We start from the raw sequence: 24145 nt of genomic DNA on the forward strand, positions 1-24145 counted from the left end.
AACTCATAGTAGAGATAACCAGATGGCAAAAGGCAAACATGGAAATGTTGCTAACAGAAATCGAGGCAATATGACACCATCCGAACCCAATTCTCCCATAACAGCAAGTCCTGGATACCCCAACACACCAAGAAAGCAAGATTTGGATTTAAAATCACAGGTCATGATGCTGATGGAGGGCATCATGGAGGGCTTCAAGAAGAACATAAATAACTCCCTTAAAGAAATACAGGAGAACACAAATAAACAGGGAGAAAACATTGAAGAACTAAGGTAAAACACAACAAAACAGATGAAGGAATTAAACAAAGCCATCCAGGATCTAAAGAAGGCGGTGGAAACAATAACGAAATCACAAAGGGAAACAACTTGGGACATAGAAAACCTAGGAAAGAAGTCAGGAGACTTGGATCCAAGCATCAACAACAGAATACAAGAGATAGAAGAGTTGGATCCAGAAAACCAAACAACCCTATTAAAAAATGTGGTACAGAGTTAAACAAAGAATTCTCACCTGAAGAACTTCAGATGGCAGAGAAGCATCTTAAAAAATGCTCAACTTCATTAGTCATTAGGGAAATTCAAATCAAAACAACCCTGAGATTTCACTTTACACCAGTCAGAATGGCTAAGATTAAAAATTCAGGAGACAGCAGGTGTTGGAGAGGATATGGAGAAAGAGGAACACTCCTTCACTGCTGGTGGGATTGCAAATTGGTACAACCACTCTGGAAATCAGTCTGATGGTTCCTCAGAAAACTGGGCACTTCACTTCCAGAAGATCCTGCTATACCACTCCTGGGCATATACCCAGAGGATTCCCCACCATGTAATAAGGATACATGCTCTACTTTGTTCATAGCAGCCCTATTTATAATTGCCAGATGCTGGAAAGAACCCAGGTATCCCTCAACAGAAGAGTGGATGCAAAACATGTGGTATATCTACACAATGGAGTACTATTCAGCCATTAGAAACAATGAATTCGTGAAATTCTTAAGCAAATGGATGGAGCTAGAGAACATCATACTAAGTGAGGTAACCCAGACTCAAAAGGTGAATCATGGTATGCACTCACTAATAAGTGGATATTAACCTAGAAAACTGGAATACCCAAAACATAATCCACACATCAAATGAGGTACAAGAAGAAAGGAGGAGTGGCCCCTTGTTCTGGAAAGACTGAGTGAAGCAGTATTCGGCAAAACCAGAACAGGGAAGTGGGAAGGGGTGGGTGGGAGGACAGGGGGAGAGAAGGGGGCTTATGGGACTTTCGGGGAGTGGGGGGCTAGAAAAGGGGAAATCATTTGAAATGTAAATAAAAAATATATCGAATTTAAAAAATATGTTAACAAAAAAAAGAAAAGAAAAGAAAAAAAAAAGAAGAGAGAATCTCAGATGCAGAAGATACCATAGAAAGCAGTGATACAATAGTCAAAGAAAATGAAAAATGCAAAAAGCTCCTGATCCAAAATATCCAGGAAATCCAAGATAAAATGAGAAGACCAAACCTAAGGATTATAAGTATAGAAGAGTGTGAAGATTTCCAACTTAAGGGCCAGTAGAGATCTTCAACAAAATTATAGAAGAAAACTTCACTAACCTAAAGAAAGAGATGCCCATGAACATATAAGAGACTACAGAACTCCAAATAGATTTGACCAGAAAAGAAATTCATTCCTTTACATAATAATTAAAATACCAAATGTACTAAAAAAAAAAAAGAAAGAAAGAAAGAAAGAAAGAATGTTAAAAGCAGTAAGGGAAAAAGGTCAAGTGACACATAAAGGTAGACCTATCAGAATTACACCGGATTTCTCACCAGAAGAGCCTGGGAAGACCTCACGCAGACCCTAAGGGAACGCAAAAGCCAACCCAAACTGCTACATCCAGCAAATCTCTCAATTACCATAAATGGAGAAACCAAGGTTTTTCATGACAAAAACACATTTACAGAGTATATTTCCACAAATCCAACCCTTCAAAGGATAATGAACGGAAAACAACAACAAAGGGAGGGAAACTACACACTAGAAAAAGCAAGAAATTAATCTTCTTTCAACAAACCCAAAAGAAGATAACCACACAAACATAAAAATTACATCAAAAACAGCAGGAAGCAACAATCACTATTCCTTAATATCTCTTAACATCAATGGACTCAATTCCCCAATAAAAAGAAATAGACTAACAGAATGGATTTGTAAACAAGAGCCAATATATTGCTGCAAATAGGAAACACATCCTAGTGTCAAAGACAAACACTACCTAAGAGTAAAAGGCTGGAAAAAAGTTCTCCAAGCAAATGGTCCCAGGAAACAAGCTGCAGTAGCCATTCTAATATCAGATAAAATAGGCTTTCAACCAAAAGTCATCAAAAAAGATACAGAAGGACACTTTATACTCATCAAAGGAAAAATCTACCAGGAAGAACTCTCAATTTTGAACATCTATGCCTCAAATACAAGGGCACTGGCATTCGTAAAGGAAACTGTACTAAAGTTTAAAGCACACATCGCACCCCACACAATAATTGTGGGTGACTTAAACACCCCACTCTCTTCAGGGAAACAAACTAAACAGAGTCACAGTGAAACTAACAGAGGTTTTGGACCAAATGGATTTAATAGATATCTATAGAACATTTCCTCCTAAATCAAAAGAATATACCTTCTTCTCAGCACCTCATGCTACATTCTCCAAAACTGACCATATAATTGGTCACAAAACGGACCTCAACAGATATAAGACGATCAAACTAATTCCATGCCTCCTATCAGATCACTATGGAATAAGGGTGGTCTTCAATAGCAACAAAAACAACAAAAAGCCCACATACACATGGAAGCTAAACAATTCTCTACTCAATACCTTGGTCAAGTAAGAAATAAGGAAAGAAATCAAAGAGTTTTTAGAATTTAATGAAAATGAAGACACAACATACCCAAATTTATGGGACACGATTAAAGCAGTGCATGAGGAAACTCATAGCTCTGAGTGCCTACAAAAAGAAGCTGGAGAGCATACACTAGTAGTTTAATAGAACACCGAAAGCTTTAGAACAAAAAGAAGCTAACACACCCAAGAGGAGTAGAAGGCAAGAAATCATGAAACTCAGGGCTGAAAACAACCAAGTTGAAATGAAAAGAACTATACAAAGAATCAACAAAATCAGGAGCTGGTTCTCTGAGAAAATCAACAAGATAGATAAACCTTTAGCCAGAGTAACCAGAGGGCACAGAGACAGTACCCAAATTAACAAAATTAGAAATGAAAAGGCTGAAATAACAACAGAAACTGAAGAAATCCAAAAAATTATCACATTCTACTACAAAAGTTTATACTCAACAAAACTGGAAACTCTGGATGAAATGGACAATTTCCTAGACAGATACCAAATACCGAAATTTAATCAGGATCAGATAGAACATCTAAATGTTCCCATAACCCCTAAAGAAATAGAAGTGGTCATTGACAGTCTCCCAACCAAAAAGAGCACAGGACCAGATGGCTTTAGAGCAAAATTCTATCAGACATTCAAAGGAGACCTAATGTTAATACTCTTCAAACTATTCCACAAAATAGAAACAGAAGGAACATTACCCAACTCGTTCTATGAAGCTACAATTACACTGATACCAAAACCACACAAAGATCCAACAAAAAAAAGAAATCCTTAAACCAATTTCCCTTATGAATATTGATGCAAAAATAATAAAATTCTTGCCAACCAAATCCAAGAACACATCAAAACGATCATTCACCATGATCAAGTAGGCTTCATACAAGGGATGCAGGGATGGTTCAATATATGGAAATCTATCAATGTAATCCATTACATAACAAACTCAAAGAAAAAAAACCACCTGGTCATTTCATTAGATGCTGAAAAAGCATTTGATAAAATTCAGCATCCTTTCATGTTAAAAGATTGAAAAGAACAGGAATTCATGGCCCATACCTAAACATAATAAAAGCAATATACAGCAAACCAGTAGCCAATATCAAACTAAATGGAGAGAAACTTGAAGCAATCCCACTAAAATCAGGGCTAGACAAGGCTGCCCTCTCTCCCCATATTTATTCAATATAGTACTTGAAGTTCTAGCCAGAGCAATTAGACAACAAAAGGAGGTCAAAGGGATACAAATTGGAAAGGGGCACCTGGAGGCTGGCTGGAAGCAAGCAGCGTGCTCTGGTGAGTCCTGCCTTGCAGAGCCGAGGATCCAGTTTTGAGGCCTCTGGAGGGAGCCTTCAGGCCTCAGCTTTGGGATGGGGAACAGCCTAGGTCACTGGACCTAGTCTCCATGCAGTGCAGGAGGTCAGCTGTGCACCCAGAGACAAGCTGTGAAGAGGAAGCTTGCACTGGTTGAGTCCAGCATTAACAACAAGACCAACTAACACCAGTGAGAACTAGATGGTAAAAGGCAAATGTAGGAATGTTACTAACAGAAATCAAGGCAATATGGCAGCATCTGAACCCAATTTTTCATTAGCAGCATGTCCTGGACACCCCAACACACCTGAAAAACAAGATTTGGATTTAAAATCACTGGTCATGATGCTGTTACAGGATCACATGAAGGACATCAATAAATCTCTTTAAGTAATTCAGGAGAAAAATGGGTCAAAAGTTAGAAGCCCTTACAAAAGAAACACAAAAATCATTGAAAGAAATTCAGGAGAATTCAGAAGCCAATAAGGAGGAAACGCAAAAATCATTTAAAGAAATACAGGAGAACTTTGGTCAACAGGCTGAGGTCATAAAAGAGGAAACACAAAAATCTCTTAAAGAATTACAGGAAAACACAAACAAGCAAGTGAAGGAGCTAAGCAAAACCATCCAGGATCTAAAATCAGAAGTAGAAACACCTAACAAATCTCAAAGAGAGACAACTTTGGAGATAGAAAACCTTGGGAAGAAATCAGGGGCCATAGATGCAACTATCAACAACAGAATACAAGAGATAGAAGAAAGAATCTCAGATGCTGAAGATACCATAGAAACCATGGACTCAACAGTTAAAGAAAATGCAAAATGCAAAAAGCTTGTAACCCAAAACATCCAGGAAATCCAAGACACAATGAGAAGACCAAACCTAAGGATTATAGGCATAGATGAGAATGAAGATTTACAGCTTAAAGGGCCAGCAAATATCTTCAATAAAATTATGGAAGAAAACTTCCCTAACCTAAAGAGAGAGATGCCCATGAATATACAAGAAGCCTAAAGAACTCCAAACATACTGGAACAGAACAGAAATACCTCCCGTCACATCACAATCAAAACCCCAAATGTACTAAACAAAGAAAGAATATTAAAGGCAGTAAGAGAAAAAGGCCAAGTAACATAAAAAAGAAGACCTATCAGAATCACACCAGATTTCTCACCAGAGGCTATGAAAGCTAGAAGATCCTGGGCAGATCTCATGCAGACTCTAAGAGAACATAAATGCCAGTCAAAACTACTATACCCAGCAAAACTCTCAATCACCATAGATAGAGAAACTAAGATATTCCATGACAAAACCAAGTTTACCCAATATCTTTCCACAAACCCAGCCCTACAAAGGAAAATAGGAGGAAAACACCAATACCAGGAGGGAAACTTCACCCTGGAAAAAGCAAGATAGTAACCTTCTTTCATCAAACCCAAAAGAAGATAACCAATCAAATTTAAAAAATAACATCAAAAATGACAGGAAGTAATAATCACTATTCTTTAATATCTAGCATCAATGGGCTCAATGCCCCAATAAAAAGACATAGACTAACAGACTGTATACGTAAACAGGACCCTACATTTTGCTGCATACAGGAAACACACCTCAGTGTCAAAGACAAACACTACCTTAGAGTAAAAGGCTGGAAGACAATTTTACAAGCAAATGGTCTCAGGAAACAAGCTGGAGTAGCCATTCTAATATCAGATAAAATTGACTTTCAACCGAAAGTCATCAAAAGAGACTCTAAGGGACACTTCTTGTTGGTCAAAGGAAAAATACACCAAGAAGAACTCTCAATCCTGAACATCTATGCTCCAAATGCAAGGGCACCCTCATTCATAAAAGAAACTTTACTAAAGCTCAACATTGCACCTAAGAATAATTGTGGGTGACTTCAACACTGCACTTTCCTCAATGGACCAATCAGGAAAACAGAAACTGAACAGGGACACAGTGAAACTAATTGAAGCTTTAGACCAATTAGATTTAGCAAATATATATAGAACATTTTATCCTAAAGCAAAATAATATAGCTTTTTCTCAGCACCTCATGGTACCTTCTCCAAAATCGATCATATAATTGATCACAAGACAGACCTCAACAACTATAAAAAGATCAAAATAATCCCATGCCTCCCATCAGATCACTATGGAGTAAAAGTGGTCTTCAATAGCAACAAAAACAACAGAAAGCCCATATACACCTGGAAACTGAACAATATTCTACTCAATTATACCTTGGTCAAGGAAGAAATAAAGAAAGAAATCAAATGAAAATGAAGACACAACATACCCAAATCTATGGGACACAATGAAAGCAGTGCTAAGAGGAAAACTCATAACCCTGAGTGCCTCCAAAAAGAAACTGGAAAGAGCATACACTAGCAGCTTAATGACACACCTGAAAGCCCTGGAACAAAAAGAAGCTATTTCACTCAGGAGGAGTAGAAGGCAGGAAATCATAAAACTCAGGGCTGAAATCAATCAAGTAGAAACAAAGAGAACCATACAAAGAATCAACAAAACCAGGAGCTAGTTCTTTGAGAAAATCAACAAGATAGATAAACCATTAGCCTGACTAACCAAAGGGCACAGAGTCAGTATCCAGATTAACAAAATTAGAAATGAAAAGGGAGATATAACAACAGAAACTGAGAAAAGTCAAAAAAATCATTAGATCCTACTACAAAAGCCTATACTCAACACAACTGGATAATCTGAAGGAAATGGACAGTTTCCTAAACAGATATCAGACACCAAAATTAAATCAGGATCAACTAGATCATCTAAACAGTCACATAACCACTAAAGAAATAAAAGGGGTCATAGAAAGTCTCCCAACCAAAAAAAGCTTGGGGCCAGATGACTTTAGTGCAGTATTCTATCAGACCTTCAGAGAAGACCTAACACCAATACTCTTCAAACTATTCCACAAAATAGAAACAGAAGGAACACTACCCACCTCGTTCTATGAAGCCACAATCACACTGATACCGAAACCACACAAAGATCCAACAAAGAAAGAGAATTTCAGGCCAATTTCCCTTATGAATATCGATGCAAAAATACTTAATATAATTCTTGTCAATCGAATCCAAGAACACATTAAAGTGATCATCCACCATGATCAAGTAGGCTTCATCCCAGGGATGCAGGGATGGTTCAATATAAGGAAATCCATCAATGCAATCCACTACATAAACAAACTCAAAGAAAAAAACCATATGATCATTTCATTAGATGCTGAAAAGGCATGTGATAAAATTCAGCATCCTTTCATGCTAAAAGTATTGGAAAGAACAGGAATTCAAGGCCCATACCTAAACATAAAGCAATATAGAGCAAACCGGTAGCCAACATCAAACTAAATAGAAACTTGAAGCAATCCCACTAGAATCAGGGACTAGACAAGGCTGTCCTCTCTCTCCATATCTTTTCAATATAGTACTTGAAGTTCTAGCTAGAGCAATTAGACAACATAAGGAGGTCAAAAGGGATGCAAATTGGAAAGGAAGAAGTAAAATTATCACTATTTGCAGATGATATGATAGTATACTTAAGTGACCCAAAAAACTCTACCAGAGAACTCCTACAGCTGATAAACAACTTCAGCAAAGTGACTGGTTACAAAATCAACTCCAGCAAATCATTAGCCTTTCTATACTCAAAGGATAAGCAGACTGAGGAAGAAATTAGGGAAATGACCCCCTTCACGATAGCCACAAACAGCAAAAAGTATCTTGGGGTCACTCTAACCAAACAAGTGAAAGACCTACATGACAAGAACTTCAGATCTCTGAAGAAGGAAGTCGAAGAAGACCTCCAAAAATGGAAAAATCTTCCATGTTCGTGGATTGGCAGGATTAACAAATGGGACCTCATAAAATTACAAAGTTTCTGTAAGGCAAAGGACACTGTCAAAAGGACAAATTGGCAACCAACAAATTGGGAAAAGATTTTCATCAACCCTACATCTGATAGAGGGCTAATGTCCAATATATACAAAGAACTCAAGAAGTTAGACCCCGGGGAACCAAATAACCCTATTAAAAAATGGGGTACAGATATAAACAAAGAATTTTCACCTGAAGAAATTCAGATAGCCAAGAAGCACCTTAAGAAATGCTTAACATCATTAGTCATTAGGGAAATGCAAATCAAAACAACCCTGAGATTTCACCTCACACCAGTCAGAATGGCTAAAGTTAAAAACTCAGGAGACAGCAGGCGTTGGTGAGGATGTGGAGAAAGAGGAACACTCCTTCACTGCTGGTGGGGTTGTAAGATGGTATAACCAGTATGGAAATCAGTCTGGCGGTTCCTCAGAAAACTGCACATGACACTTCCAGAGGACCCTGTTATACCTCTCCTGGGCATATACCCAAAGGATTCCCTGGCATGCAATAAAGACACATGCTCCATTATGTTCATAGCAGCCTTATTTATAATAGCCAGAAGCTGGAAAGAACCCAGATGTCTCCCAATGGAGGAATGGATACAGAAAATGTGGTATATTTACACAATGGAATACTACTCAGCAATTAAAAACAACGAATTCAAGAAAATTTTAGGCAAATGGTTGGATCTGGAAATATACCTAAGTGAGGTAACCAAATCACAAAAGAATACACATGGAATGCAATCTCTAATAATTGGATATTAATTAGCCCAGAAGCTCTGAATACCCAAGGCACAATTAGCATGACAAATGACTCCCATGAAGAAGGAAGGAGAGGGTCCTGATCCTGGAAAGGATTGATCTAGCATTGGGGGGGGGGGGGAGTATCAGGACAGAGAAAAATGAAAGAGGTGATTGGAGAATGAGTCGAGAGAAGAAGGTTTATGGGACATATGGGGAGGGGGGAACTGGGAAAGGGGAAATCATTTGGAATGTAAACAAAGAATATAGAAAATAAAAATATATAATTAAAAAAACAAATTGGAAAGGAAGAAGTCAAACTATCACTATTTGCAGATGATATGATAGTATACTTATACAACCCAGAAAACTCCACCAGAGAACTCCTACAGCTGATAAATAACTTCAGCAAAGTGGCTGGATATAAAATTAACTCAAGCAAATCAGTAGCCTTCCTATACTCAAAGGATAAACAGGCTGAGAAAGAAATTAGGGAAATGACACCTTTCACAATAGCCACAAACAATATACAGTATCTTGGTGTGACTCTAACCAAACAAGTGAAAGATCTGTGTGACAGGAACTTCAAGTCTTTGAAGAAAGAAATCGAAGAAGACCTCAGAAGATGGAAAAATCATCCATGCTCTTTGATTGGCAGGATTAATATAGTAAAAGTGGCCATCTTGCCAAAAGCAAGATTCAATGCAATCCCCATCAAAATCCCAACTCAATTCTTCATAGACTTAGAAAGAGCAATTCTCAAATTCATCTGGAATAACAATAAACCCAGGATAACTAAAACTATCCTCAACAGTAATAGAACTTTTGGGGGAATCAGTATCCCCAACCTCAAGCAATACTACAGAGCAATTGTGTTTAAAACTGCATGGTATTGGTACAATGACAGGCAAGTAGATCAATAGAATAGAATTGAAGACCTGGAAATGAACCCACAGAATTGTGGTCACTTAATCTTTGACAAAAGAGCTACAACCAACCAGTGGAAAAAAGATAACCTTTTCAACAAATGGTGCTGGTTCAACTAAAGGTCAGGATGCAAAGGAATGCAAATTGATCCATTCATATCTCCTTTTACTAAGCTCAAGTCCAAGTAGATCAAGAACTTCCACATAAAACCAGACACACTGAAACTAATAGAATAGAAACTGGGGAAGACCCTTGAGGATATGGGCACAGGGGAAAATTTCCTCAACAGAACACCAATAGCTTATGCTCTAAGATCAAGAATTGACAAATGGGACCTCATAGAACTACAAAGTTTCTGTAAGGTAAAGGACATTGTCAAAAGGAAAAAATGTCAACCAACAAATTTGGAAAATATCTTTACCAACCCTACATCTGACAGAGGGCTTATATCCAAGATATAAAGAACTCAAGAAGGTAGACTCCACAGAGCCAACAGCCCCCTTAAAAAAATAGGGTACAGAGAAAGACAAAGAATTTTCACCTGAGGAATATCGAATGGTGGAGAAGCAACTAATGAAATATTCAACATCCTTATTCAGCAGGGAATGCAAATAAAAACAACCCTGAGATTTCACCTCACACCAGTCAGAATGGCTAAGATCAAAAGGTCAGGAGAAAACAAGTGCTGGAGAGGATGTGAAGAAAGAGGAGCATTCCTCCAATGCTGGTGGGGTTGCAAGCTGTTACTACCACTCTGAAAATCAGTTTGGCGGTTCCTCAAAAAACTTGGAATGATACTTCCAGAGGACCCCACTATACCACTCCTGGGCATATACCCATAGGATTCCCCAGTATGTAATAATGATACATGCTCCATTATGTTCATAGCAGCCCTATTTATAATAGCCAGAAGCTGGAAAGAATCCAGACGTCCCTCAACAGAGGAATGGATACAGAAAATATGGTTTATATATACAACGGAGTACTATTCAGCCATTAGAAACAATGAATTCATGAAATTCTTAGACAAATGGATGGAACTGGATAACATCATCCTAAGTGAGGTAACCCAGTCTCAAAAGAACACTCATGGTTTGCATCCACTCACTGATAAACGGATATTAGCCTAGAAACTTGGAATACCCAAGACACAATTCACATATCAACTGATGCTCAAGAAGAAGGAAGCAGTGGACCCTGGTCCTGGAAAGGCTCAGTGCAGCAGTGTAGGGGAATACCAGGACAGGGAAGTGGGAAGGGGTGGATTGGGGAACAGGGGGAGGGAAGAGGGCTCATGGAACTTTTGGGGAGTGGGGACCCAGGAAAGGGAAAATCACTTGAAATATAAATAAATAATATATCGAGTAAAAAAAAAGACATTTCATGATCACTTTATTTCTGAATTTACTAGATCTCCTACATAAGATCCAGAGCTGGGATTATACCAAATTTGCTCTGCTAGGATTGTGATGTCATGCAAGCTAAAGCTTTAAGCCACCATACTTATTGTTAAACAGGAGTTTGGTTTTTTTTGTTGTTGTTGTTTTTTAATAAGAATTTCATGATGCTTAGAGTTACCTGAAAACTGCAGCTATATTATAGTGCCTATCATCTAAGTATACAAAGAAGTCAGCTAAAGTAGAGAAAAAATATTTGGCTGAAAATGAAAGCTTAATTTATAGAGGATTTAATAAATGAAGTGATACATCATTGTGGAATGAAGGCAAAGAACTTAAATAGTGGACTTGTATTTGTCCTCAGTTCCTCTTTGACAATTACCAAATTTTGTTCTCTTGAACAAAGTTAATCTTTCCTCAGTTGAATTTTGCTTAAGAATACAACTTGTACTGAGAAACTGTGGTACATATTATGACTATTTAAAAACGAGATTTACTTTATCCAGATGTAATTACATAAGAAATGATGTAATTGGATATCAGTATCTTTTACATTTTTGAGACAAAGTTAGCTTTCTAATGAAGTATGTTCACAGTTTTCTCAGGTCAAGTAGATTTCTTGCCCATTTATATTTTTTAGAATACAGTCAATTATTCTTGATAGCTATCCTGCTATATTTTATGTCAAAACTGTTAAGTAGTGGATGTTATAATCATATTTTAGTATTATAATCTTCATGCCATATTATATCCACTGGAAAAATTAAACCTAGTTATGGACAATTGAAAATTACCCTAAGTGAAATTCATTCTCAAGTTGCCATTGTAAACAAAATGAAATACAGGTGTCACTTCAATTTTGGAATAAAATCTAATTTTACTTCTCTGTATAGTAGATACTATTAACAAGTATACTCATAATGAAAGTTTTAGCATCCAGATGGTAAGAAGAGAACCTCAGTGAATGTTTTGCACGAAAGGGCTGAATAAGTCAAAAACAGCTGAATCTGGATCAGATACATATTAAAAATAATCAAATGAAAAAATTTTTCATTTTCTTTGACAATATAATAAATGTAAATGGGAAACAATGTATGTTTGAAAACACTAACATCTAAATTTCAAAATCTATAAAGACATACGATGTAAAGAAACTATATTTAGAATCAAAGAAATAGTTACTGAAAAACAGTTGTATAAAATACTAGAACTCATGTGTAAATACAAAGAATACTTGATAAAAGTATATTGTATATGTGTGTGTGTGTGTGTGTGTTGCTTCCAGAATTTCTTTTTTATCCATGTCACCATTTTTATTAGATATTTTGTTTACATTTCACATTATCCCCTTTCCTTGTTTCCCCTCCAAAAAACCCTTATCCCATCCCTCCTCCTCCTGCTCACTAACCTACCCACTCCCTGCTTCCCTGTCCTGGCATTCCCCTACACTGGGGCAAGGAACCTTCACAGAACCAATGGCCTCCCCTCTCATTGATGTCTGACAAGGCCATCCTCTGATATCTATGCAGCTGGAGTCATGGGTCCCTCCATGTGTACTCACTGGTTGGTGGTTTAGTCCCTGGGAGCTCTGAGGATACTGGGTGTCTTATATTGTTGTTCCTCCTATGGGGTTGCAAACCCCTTCAGCTCCTTGGGTCCTTCCTCTAGCTCCTCCATTAGGGACCCTGTGGATAAAAGTGTATTTTAAAATGAGAATCTATAATACTTACAATTCCAATGTGGGAAGAAAAAATAAGTGAGCAATTAATCAAAATGTGTTCTTATAAGCTTATACTTAAAAGATGTGTGAATACTTTGCACTCTTTCAATTTCTTACTTAAAAAACTTTATTTTCCATGATCCTAAGGGCATGTTTTATACTGAATTAGTAAGTAATCCACACTGCTTTTAATTTAGTTAAACATTTTTCATAGTATTTCAATTTGTATATATTACAGAGAATTTCTATATGATAAATTTTTAAATTATTTTTCTTTTCATTGACTTATTTTGACTAACATTTATTAAAATATGTCACTGAAAGCAGGATCTTCTTTTTAATGTGTGGTACATCTGACCCTGTGGTGTGACTTTTGTTTTCGTCCTGTCTCCAACACTAGGTACACTCAATGAGGTTCCTACTTGTTTAGTAGACACATATGTTAGGAAACATGCTTTCAGCTAAAATAACCTAATTCTGAATAAAAGCAGACTTTGAAATAGTGAGTAAATTGTTTCTCAACATGAACTTTCAAAAAAAGCATCCCTGAATTGGGTCAGTTGTATGGTTCTTGTCTTCCTGCTCCATCTCTGTCTGCCTGGCTTTCTTCCTTTGGAGTCACTACAACCAGAAAGCCTGTCTGTATACAGTGTTCACTTTCTGTCTGTGATGTTGGACATATTTACTGGCAAGAATGAAAGAGGAAACCACTGTTGCTGGCTGGGTGGGATTTTCAAAACCTTCACTTAGTGTCTCAAGCGATAATTCTCCCTTTTCTTAGTCGTTGGATTGGACTTTGTTTATTCATAGCATCAGTAATTGACCTATATGAAGTATATGAGGATTAACATAAGAAAACCCAAATACAAATGAAAAAGGTTTCTATGAAGTTTAGCCCAGAAACATTGAATCTGGCCTTTCACACAAGGCTCTACACAACCAAGGGTGCATGTGGCAGAAGTCCATGGGAGAGAAAATTTGCTGTTGTTCCCTGTACAGTTTTCTGAGGTCATTCTAAATGGCAATTCTGCTTAAGATTGTTCAGTAGAACCCAAACCTCTTTGTGAAAGAATAATGGAAACTGCAGCATCTTCTAGTGAAAGCTGATGCATTTGTAGCTTATTACAGCACCCGCAACCTTTTGATATGCTGCTATAGTGTGTTGCAGAAGATGTAATTACTGAAGCTGGGCTCTGGAGATAATAGTCAAAGTTCTTGATTACATAGCACCCCTAGCCCAGAAGCCCAGCAGGTCTTGCAAGCTTGCTTGATTACTTTCTCTGTATCAAGAGCTACAATTTGCTAGTGGAAAAATTTGTGTGCGGGGTGAATGAATAATTGGTTCAGGTTATAAACCAAAGAAAACTAAAGAGCAGCAACAAAATGCAAGATTGTCCTCAGCCTAATGAGATAAAGCAGTGATCCTGGATTTACCTGTAGACAGCTGCTCTTCTGAAGGCATACTTTCATAATCTAATCTTTCTATTTCAGCCAAGTACACTCTGCTACATCAAGTGGAAGGGCCCTTGGCAGCTTACTTGTGGATTTGATACTTCTTACAGAATATTTCATTAAACTTGAGATGAGTCATTACAGGAAAGAAAGCATTTCCAATAAAAAAAATAAATAAAGTCAACTAAACTCTTAAATGTCAAGTTTTAATATTAAAAATAAAAATATGAAGACACTCAAAATGGGAAACAACTCAGTAGAAATTACAGAGTCTAATTGTCTGTTATAGTTCAAAGTCTACAAAGAGATGCATCATAATGAATAAACGTTTAGAAGCCTGGTCAAAAAATAGATCTTTCAAATATTCGTTGGGGGGAAAAAGAAGATATTCAATTTGCCTCAAATCCTCTTTCTGGAAGATACCAGAAGACAGTTTGACTATTTTGCATGTTTAGGGAAATAACACACACACACACACACACACACATATACACACACATGATTTTTTTTCAACATTTGAGGGTGGAAATTATATTTTATTTGCCATCAGAAACTAAATTTATGTTGTTTCCAGGTTTGTAGCATTAGACCTTATTTCATAATAAGATATACTAGTAATTACCCATTTTTTATTTGTGTGTGTGTGCAAGTATGTATACATGTGGAGATCAGAAGACAACCATAGGAGTTGGTTCTCTCCTGGCACCTGGTATACAGGGATTAAACTTTGGCTGCAAGGCAAAGCATCCTTCCCACTAAGCTATCTCATTGGCCAGTAGCTGTATTTTCAAATAATGTTAATTCCTGGACTTTTTAGACTTTCATGTGTGTGCTATAATAAGAACAATAAAATCCTGTATGATATGGGGTTCCTTAAATGCACACATTGTTACCAAGAGCAAAGCATGAACAGATAAAACTGGCAGCTAAAAAAATATAAAATGTGTCTCTATCCACTTAGTGTACAGTTCAGGTGAAGTGCAAAGGACCATCTCTAAAATTCTGATAGAGAAGCGCTGGAAATCAACGTTGAGTTTCCCAGCCTTTGTGCCACAAATAGCTAGTAACTAGAGAAAGTGTGCACACTTCAAGGACAAGTTAAAGCTGGAAGGAAAAAGCCCATGCCAAAATCTCACAGAATCCTGTAAGTCAGTAACCAAGTGACTCACTGGGGATCCAGAGGAAGCTGCAGTCCTGCCAACTTCATACAGCTCAGAGGTAATTGTATGTCTGAACAGAGAAAACCTCTGAACAAAATGAAAAGAAAATCATAGATTGCACTATTCCATCAGTGCCACAGACCGTGGAAATATTGCATTGTCTTCCATCCTACGCCAGCTGGAATGTTTGAAGTGGATAAATGCTGCAAAGTGATAGCATTGCAGGACACACTTGACTTTAATAAGCACAGCCAAAGGACAGTGCTCATTGAAAGCCAGTGTCGCAGATGCCAGCAACGTGTACAAGAAATGACTATTTCAAAAGCACTTACTATAATTATCTAAGGAAAGCATACTAACAAAATGTATTCTTAGCTTTTCGTTTATCTGCCCTTTGTGAAGCATCTGAAATCTTCACTGTTCTTAGGGGCTGGGCTTGTAGTCAAAACCTGTATTGTTTTCTATATGTCAGATGTTAAAGACTGTGCACCAAGTGATGGAAACTTTGGCCAACCTGTTTTTATAAATAAAGCTTTATTGTTGGGCTGGAGAGATTACTCAAGGGTGAAAAACATTTGTTGTTCTTGCAGACAAGACTTGCTTTTGCAGGTTCACGACCTAACACTGACATGGAAGGTCATAATCACATGTAAACCCAGTGCCAGGGGATCATCCTAGGGCCCCTCCTGTCCTCTATAGGCACCAGGCATGGATGTAGTACACGGACATACATTCAGACCAAACACACATACATATAAAATAAGACTAGACAGACAATAGACAGGTATGCAGACAGACAGAGGATGAATAGGTGATAGATGATAGATAGATAGATAGATAGATAGATAGATAGATAGATAGATAGATAGATAGATACATAGATACATAGATACATAGATACATAGATACATAGATAGATACATAGATAGATACATAGATAGATACATAGATATATAGATACATAGATACATAGATAGGCAGACGGATAGATAGATAATAGACAGACAGACAGACAGACAGATAGAAAGAGCGAGATTTATTAGAACATACAACTATGGCAACTTTTCTCTATAATAGTGGATTAGAGAGATTGAGACAGAGATCACATGGGCCCCAGTGTCTGCAACATTTGCCTATCTAGCCCTTTACAGAACATATTTGCTGACCCCTGGTGTAGACTATAGTGAGCTAGAGACTGCATTTTTTCATTAAAATTAAGTATTTGTCATTTAAATAATGGTCAGGGTAAACAAAACAAGGTTCAGGTTCTTGCCTGGGCTGGGAACAGAGGCTGCAATTGAAGCCAGTTCTATCTTGCATTTCCTCTGCTGTGCTGATACATCACCTGTTCTTTTCTCCTAAGGCAGTATATTTCTCTACAGTCGGGTTTCTATGCCCAGTTCCAGAGAGAAGAACAAGTTTATCTCTTGGGGAGCATCATGGGAGCCAAGTCAATAACTGATGTTCAACACAATCACATTCACAAGGACCTGAAGTGAACATGGGCCCTGAGGTAGAGTCAGACATGACTAGTGAGACATGGCAAGTGACAGGGTACTAATAGTTTCAGTATCCTCAGTACGCTCATGTTTTCATGAAGTGTGTGTGCTTGTGAGTCTCTGGACTGTGGTGAAATTAAGTCTGAGATAAACCATGAACTACCAGAACCTCTAGCAAAATGTGTTCCTAGTCTAACAAATAACAAGCAGAGAAAAATGTTCCATATCAAGTAAACAGGAAATAATCTCTTCCCATCTGGTGGAGAGCCACTGTGAGCATTTGTGTATTTTTATCTGAGAATTCCCACCAATACAAAATCTATCTCTAGCCAGGTATGGTGGTTCATGCATTTTGTACCAGCACTTGAGAGACAGGCAGAGAGCTCTCTGAAAGTTCAAGACCAGCCTGTCTACATAGTGACTTCCAAGAAAGTCAAATCCATGTCTCAAAAACATCCTGGCCATCTAAAATCTTTTAGAACTCCTACAATGTCTATTAGATCCTATGAAATTTTCAGAAAATGATGGCTTACAATCCCTTAAACTGAGCTAACTCCCAAGGAGTGTTTGCCTTTATGTGCAACTGTTATCACTTCGAAGAGCCAGTGACATAAAGGTGCATGTCTGCCTCCTCTTCACAGTGCATCAGAGACTGAAATGCAAAGCAGATAGTAGAGATCAGCTGTTCTTTCCTCATACCAGGGAAAGCGGTGGCCATCTGGCCATGTCTATAGAGACAGCTGTTCGGTACTACTGATGCCTGGTCAGGGAGGGCTTCCCATACAAGTTGCCAGGAACTGAGAACTGCTCCCAGACAACTCCTTTTCCATCTATAGCAAAAGATACTGAACTCTTAGCACCAGCTCCCACAAGAATTTCCTCACCTTTGGCCAAAATCTTTCATCTCTCTTGAAGACATGTGTCCATATTATATGTACTGTTATTCAAGGTACAAATTCAGAAGTATGGAGTTCTTTCTGTCCTCTAGTAGTTCTCCTTTGTTTTTTTTTTTCATTGTTTCTTTTCAGATGTGCAAATATATATGATTCATACAACAAACTCTTCAAACCCCAATGGAAATGTCTCTGCTTCCTGACATTATTCCTAATTACTGAGTCTTTAGTTCTTCCAACCTCCTGTGGCAATCTATACACATTCTTTTCCTCACAGTTATCGCTCTGGGAAGCAGTTACTCACTTAAAGGTCATTCCCATTTAGAAAATGAGCCCTTTAGAGAAGAGGCTGTGTAGGGTGTGCTAAAACTCCCACTACACACTTGATAGCCCCTATGTCAGAGAAGAAGCCATCTCAACAAAACACCAGTAATGACAAGTTTGAGAAACCTACATCTTAGAGACTGTGGCAACTCTGCTGCCCAACATGGCACCTGCCAAAAAGAAATAATCGAATGAAAGCTCACAGAGGACTGCTTCCATGGAAATGTCACCAGTCCTGTATGCTTGCAATGGAGTCATACTTACTGCATGTGCTCATCTAAATAAGAAATGTGGGGACAATTTGACAGAATGATTAACACCCAGCACACATAGGATAAAGGACATGAAAAGAGTAAAAGGAGGGACTGAGGGGAAACAAGAAAGAAAATACATGATATACTTGAAAAAATGTCAGCAATATGTACAATGAAACCTAACAATATGTAACAAAAAAACACAAACACACGTGCATAGCTAGCAACTGTCTATACATTCTTATGTGTAATAAATACAAGAATTTTTTACTCATTTACTTTGGGATTTTGTTTAAGTAAGAAATAAAGAAAAACCTGTATTTTTATTAATGAGAGAAGAGGTTTGATGAAGAAATCCCATTTAAAATTGAGTACTCCAAGGCCTTTTATTCTCTGTACATTGTCCAGTTGTGGGTCACTGTATTTGTCACTGTTTACTGCAAGGGTAACTTTCTCTGATGATGGCTGAGAACACACTTATAGATGCATGAAACAATGTCATTAGGAGTCAATTTTATTGTTACATTCTTCTAGCAGGACAATAGTATTTGGTTTCCCTGTAGGCCCTGGGCCTATTTAGTCTCAATTTTTTGGCTACCAAGTGGTGTCAGAAATTTATCCAAATGAGTTCCATCTCATGGAGTGGCTCTTAAATGCAATGAGGTAAGGTTAATTACACATACATTCATGCCACTAATGTACCAGAATACTATACATAAATAGTATTAATATTGTGTATTAATAGTTTAATATTGTGGATTGTAGGATTTGTAGCTAAGTTGGTGCAAAGTATCTTTAAGTACCATGAATACTAGACAATAGGGGGGAAGGCCCTATTTAAGAACAGGGGGAGAGAAGGGGGCGTATGTGACTTTCTGGGATTGGGGGCCCAAAAAGGGGAAATCATTTGAAATGTAAATAAAAATATATATTGAATAAAAAAAATTCACCATCAAAAAAAAAAAAAGAACAGGCTTTACTTCTCCCTGTTAAATTAGATATGTAAGTTTTGTCTTCAGCAATAGGAACTTACTTACCATCAGTGTGTGAAGAAGAACAAATAATCTTAGCAATAGCCTGCGTTGTTTGAGGGTTTCCACAGAGTTCCTTTCACCAACAACTCAATTAGATGTAATCTGTCCGTGGCACTCGAAGTTTCACTTGATTACAAAATATCTCTAGTTGGGCCTTTGTCTCCCCCATTATTTGGTGACTCCATTTTGACTTCTTTGATATATGTAAATATTTAAGGAGCTTCTATAGTAGTAGGTTTCTATATGACCCCTAAAATGCACTTGTTGTTAGTTGTCCCCTTATATTTTCTCCCTTACCTCCTCTTCTTTCCTCCATTTAATCCTTCTACTCTAGTCTCCCCACCCCTTCATAACTATCTATTCTATTTCTTCCCATCCCACATCTATTCTCTTACTCCACAACTAACCTCTGTGATTAACCACTTACCAATGAACTAATAACAAATACACATATCTGGGCAATAGAGAATATGCACAATATTTGTCTTCTTCTGCAGTAAGTTTATGTGTAACCTTCAGATGGCCCTTAGTGTGAGTTATCCCTCCACATATTCTCTTTCTTTCCCCCTTTCCCTTTCCCTTTGCCTTTTAATCTTTCCATTCCAATGCCCCCAAATTCTCTCTCTATGACTATAAATTCTATTTCCACTACCTTAAGAGTTTCTTTCCCTCCCCTGTCCCTTACTGTATACCAAACTCCTATGGTTATTCAGATAGTAGCTGCCTGTTGCATGTTGAAAAGCTAACACCTACATATAAGAGAGTACATATATTTGTCATTTGGAGTATGAGTTACCTTACTCATGGTATTTTTTCCTGATTCTCTTTACCTGCAAAATTCATGATTCCACTTTTTTTAGCATCTGAATAATATTCCATTGTGTGAACTTACCACATTTTTACTATCCATTCATCTGTTGATGAACATCTAGACTGTTTTCAGTTTCTGGCTATTATGAATAGAGCAGCAATGAACATGGTTGAGCAAGAAGGGCCCAAGAGTAGTATAGCTGGATCATGACATAGATCTATTCCCAGCATCCTGGGAAGTCACCACATTGCTTTCCATAGTCACTGCACAAGTTTGCACTCCTGACAGCAATAGATGGGCGTTCTCCTTTCCCCATATCCTTGCCAGCATGATCTGTCATTTGTTTTATTTATCTTGGTCATTTTTACTGGTAAGATTAAATTCAAAGTAGTTTTGTTTTGTATGTCCCTGATGACTAAAGATGTCGACTTAATTCTTTAAGTAAAAACCTCTACATCAATTCACAAATATTCTATTATCTTTTAAATAGACAATAATATAAATTTTTACTATTCTTGAACTGTCTTCAATAAATTTCCACATTTTTTACTTAAATTACATTTTTTAATTAAATTAATGTTAATTAATTTACATTATTATTTCAATGTAACAAGGAACTCTATTGTGTATTTATAAATTTGTAAATATATGTAAGTTGTACAAAGCAAATGAACATGAATGGTTATATAAATAATAAATCAAAAATTGGTGTTTTCTGTTCCTGACTGAAGCATCTACACAGAATCATAATTGAAATGTGTTCAGTCATATGCATAGTTGTTTACATGTATAACATACATTCTACACTATTGTTTATACTGTATAATTTTACTCACCAATATATTCTGGCACTTTACGGTGCATATTAGTTCATATTTAGTTCAGCTTCTTTTGTTAGGGAGAATAGGAGCCTTGATTCTGGCTGTTAGCCTTTTCTGATTCTAGTCATGAGCTACCACTTTTGAAATGTTTTGTTCAGTCTTAACCAAACGCTACACTCTATCAAATGAGTCATGAAGTCACACTTCTCTCCAGAGCATATTGTCTATGTCACCATGGTATCCAGCTCACAATGTTCTGTTTCCAGCCCAATCATAGATCCCAGGACACTTGTTTATGTGGCTTCATGCTATTACTGCCTTTTCTTCTTTCCTACAATATATAATGATTCCAAAGTGAGGGTCTGAAGTAAAACTCAAAGAACTTCTTACTACAAAAATAGTAAAGCTTTGTGTTGCCTTTAGACTAAAACTTAGGGTTTGTGACTGAACATGTGACTTTGTGGCTATATTTCTTACGTCTTATTTTTTGTGAACTATCTTCTTAACATTTCACTGCTACGTTCCCCCAATCTTCATATAGCCTGATCAACTACTCTAATCAAAATCTCAGTTAAGTTTTATTTTCTAAACATGTTCTCAAGGCTAAAAGAGTACTACTCTGTGTATCTAGCAACTTTTAAATGCCCTTTCTATGGAATTCATCCAATTGTGTCAGAGCTAAACAGCTCAAGATTGTGGGCTGTTTGTAATGTGAGCAATGCCTTTCATGTTCATGGATTTGGAAGACAAAAGGAAATCAAAATACTTAACATTCTTGAGGAATCTCATCTTGATAAAGGCTAACTTGATCACCTTATTGAAAATATAATTCCTGAAAAAAGTCTCCTTCTTGTCCACTGACACTAAGTTTCACTGTAGCACCTTTAACCTAACATATTATTGTATTTTAGTTAATTGTTTTGCCTACTGCCATTCTCTTCCAACTAGCTATAAAGCCTTTTGGTGAAAAAAAATCAGCTTTATTTATTACTATACCCTTAATTAGTGAATAATAATCTCTCAATAATGTGGTCATGGGAAAAACACACACTGTTTGAGTCTAACTTGTAGTATATTTTCACTTAATAGTTATATTTAGTGAATAATAGTTAATATTTAGACCTAATAGTTTTGTTAAGAATGAACCAAAATTTCTAAGATTATTGTTTCTGAAATTTCAAGAGCTTTTGTGTATGCTGAGATTGGGGATAAATTATTTTTTTAAAAATCACTATATTTTATAATGTCATATGTTTATTTAGGAAGGATTTGAGAAATGCTTACTGTAGTAGGGGTTTTCTAAAATGCCTTTGAAGCAAATTCTTAGTCCAGAGTCTTACAATAGCTCGGCACTATTGCAGCCCCAATGCAGGATATTTCAGGGTCAATAAAAATATTCTATCTGTAACAGAAGCTCCTGTAATAAGTAGAAATAGCAAAGCTGACGGTGTAGCCATAGGTAGAAGAAGGACTTCCTTTACTATGATTGACTTCAGCCACTTGTGATTAATGAACCAGGGCAGTGACTCTTAAAAATGTGGTAGTGGATCCATCCTAAGCTTTCTAGTATAGATACTTAATGAAATTCCAAGTGTGTGAAACAGCTGTCCTTAGATCCCCATCACACATTGCATTGGACGCTCAGTGCTGTGGACCATGGTCTTCTAGAACTGAACCCAGGTGGTCATTCACATTTTTCTCTGTGCATCTGTGGTTCATCTCTTGCTAAGGAATATCCTGACGTTTTTGCTTTTGTTTTTGTCCGTGATATGGTCAGAAAAATCTATCAAGTGTGGGTAGACTATCTTTAGAGAGATATGTCAAGTGCTGCCTCATCATGGTTACTCTTCTCCATCTTTTACAGGTCAATGCACAAGCTGGCCCAGCTGGAAAGACTTGACCTAGGCAATAATGAATTCAGTGAGCTGGTAAGCAAATGTGCTTCATTAACTTGTCAAATAGTCTCAAGGAGATTCTTTCTGTCGTATCTTCCTAACCCCAAGCATTAAAGCAATGAGTAAATATGTGTGCTTCGAAACACTAAGATAGTGAAAGCTAAGAGTTATATTGATTGATCCACTCTATAGTAAACCACAGGAACTGGGTATTACATATCACAAAAAGTCAGAATCAGAGCAGATGTGTGTTGACAATTTAGTACCAATTATGTGGCAAGAGGAACCATGTTAAGTGTGCAATTTAGCTGTCCAGCAGCTTTGGCTGAACTGGGTACCTGAAAGGGAGGCTGGAAAAAATGAAAAAGGACAGGGGGAGCACCCCCCCAGAGAAGGATGAAGCCAAGACAAAGATTTCTGATCAAGGCTCAAAATCTAATAGTCAGCACTTCATTTATATAGAGAAAGCCCACAGACCACATCCTTTGTTTCAGCTGGATTGAGTTGCAAAGCAAGCTCAGCAGGCAGTCTGCTTCTGTAGGAAATTGACTCTACCTGGATCGTTAAGGTCCAACTGTGGCAAACACTTAAAAGTCTATTTACCCTGCTCAAGGCTGGAGGAAGGGCACAGTACTTCTTCTCAGCTAATCTTCACCTGACACATGGTCATTTTAACTTTATTTAAATGAACCTGAAGTGGTCCCTAATACATGAGAAAGGGCATTGTTCATTTTGAAGACTGCTGTGATGATTTAGAAAGTAAATCCGAAGGGTCAGCAGCTTTTAATAAAAGCTTTTAATGAAAAGGTCCAGTTTTAATGAAAGAACCTTCCCATGAAGACATGTTGATACCTTATTCACTGCCTTTAAGATTGACAGTGTTCTGATGGCCATTTTCAATTTTTGGCTTTATTTCAAGTATGTCCAAAGATCAGAATCACAAAATCAAATTAGAAAGCAAACAGAAAGTACTTTGTAAAAAAAAAAAAAAAAAAAAAAAAAAAAAAAACACCATCTTTATTCAAAAGTTTCCCATTAGACATTGTCAAGTCTCCAAAATCAAATTTACCTGTAGTTAAATGAAGGCCTCTAA

At 37.2% G+C, this 24145-nt stretch overlaps 1 protein-coding gene across 1 annotated transcript in view; it reads left to right on the plus strand.

The window, feature by feature from the left end:
• Lrrc7 (leucine rich repeat containing 7) overlaps positions 1 to 24145 on the plus strand; it is a 412448-nt gene that overhangs the window by 230560 nt on the left and 157743 nt on the right. Inside the window, exon 7 of the mRNA XM_052178844.1 lies at positions 23022 to 23085. Within this exon, the coding sequence (XP_052034804.1) occupies positions 23022 to 23085 (64 nt within the window). The remainder of the gene's footprint in view (positions 1 to 23021; positions 23086 to 24145) is intronic.

This window comes from Apodemus sylvaticus, chromosome 4 (assembly GCF_947179515.1).
Source record: "Apodemus sylvaticus chromosome 4, mApoSyl1.1, whole genome shotgun sequence".
Lineage (NCBI taxonomy): Eukaryota > Metazoa > Chordata > Mammalia > Rodentia > Muridae > Apodemus > Apodemus sylvaticus.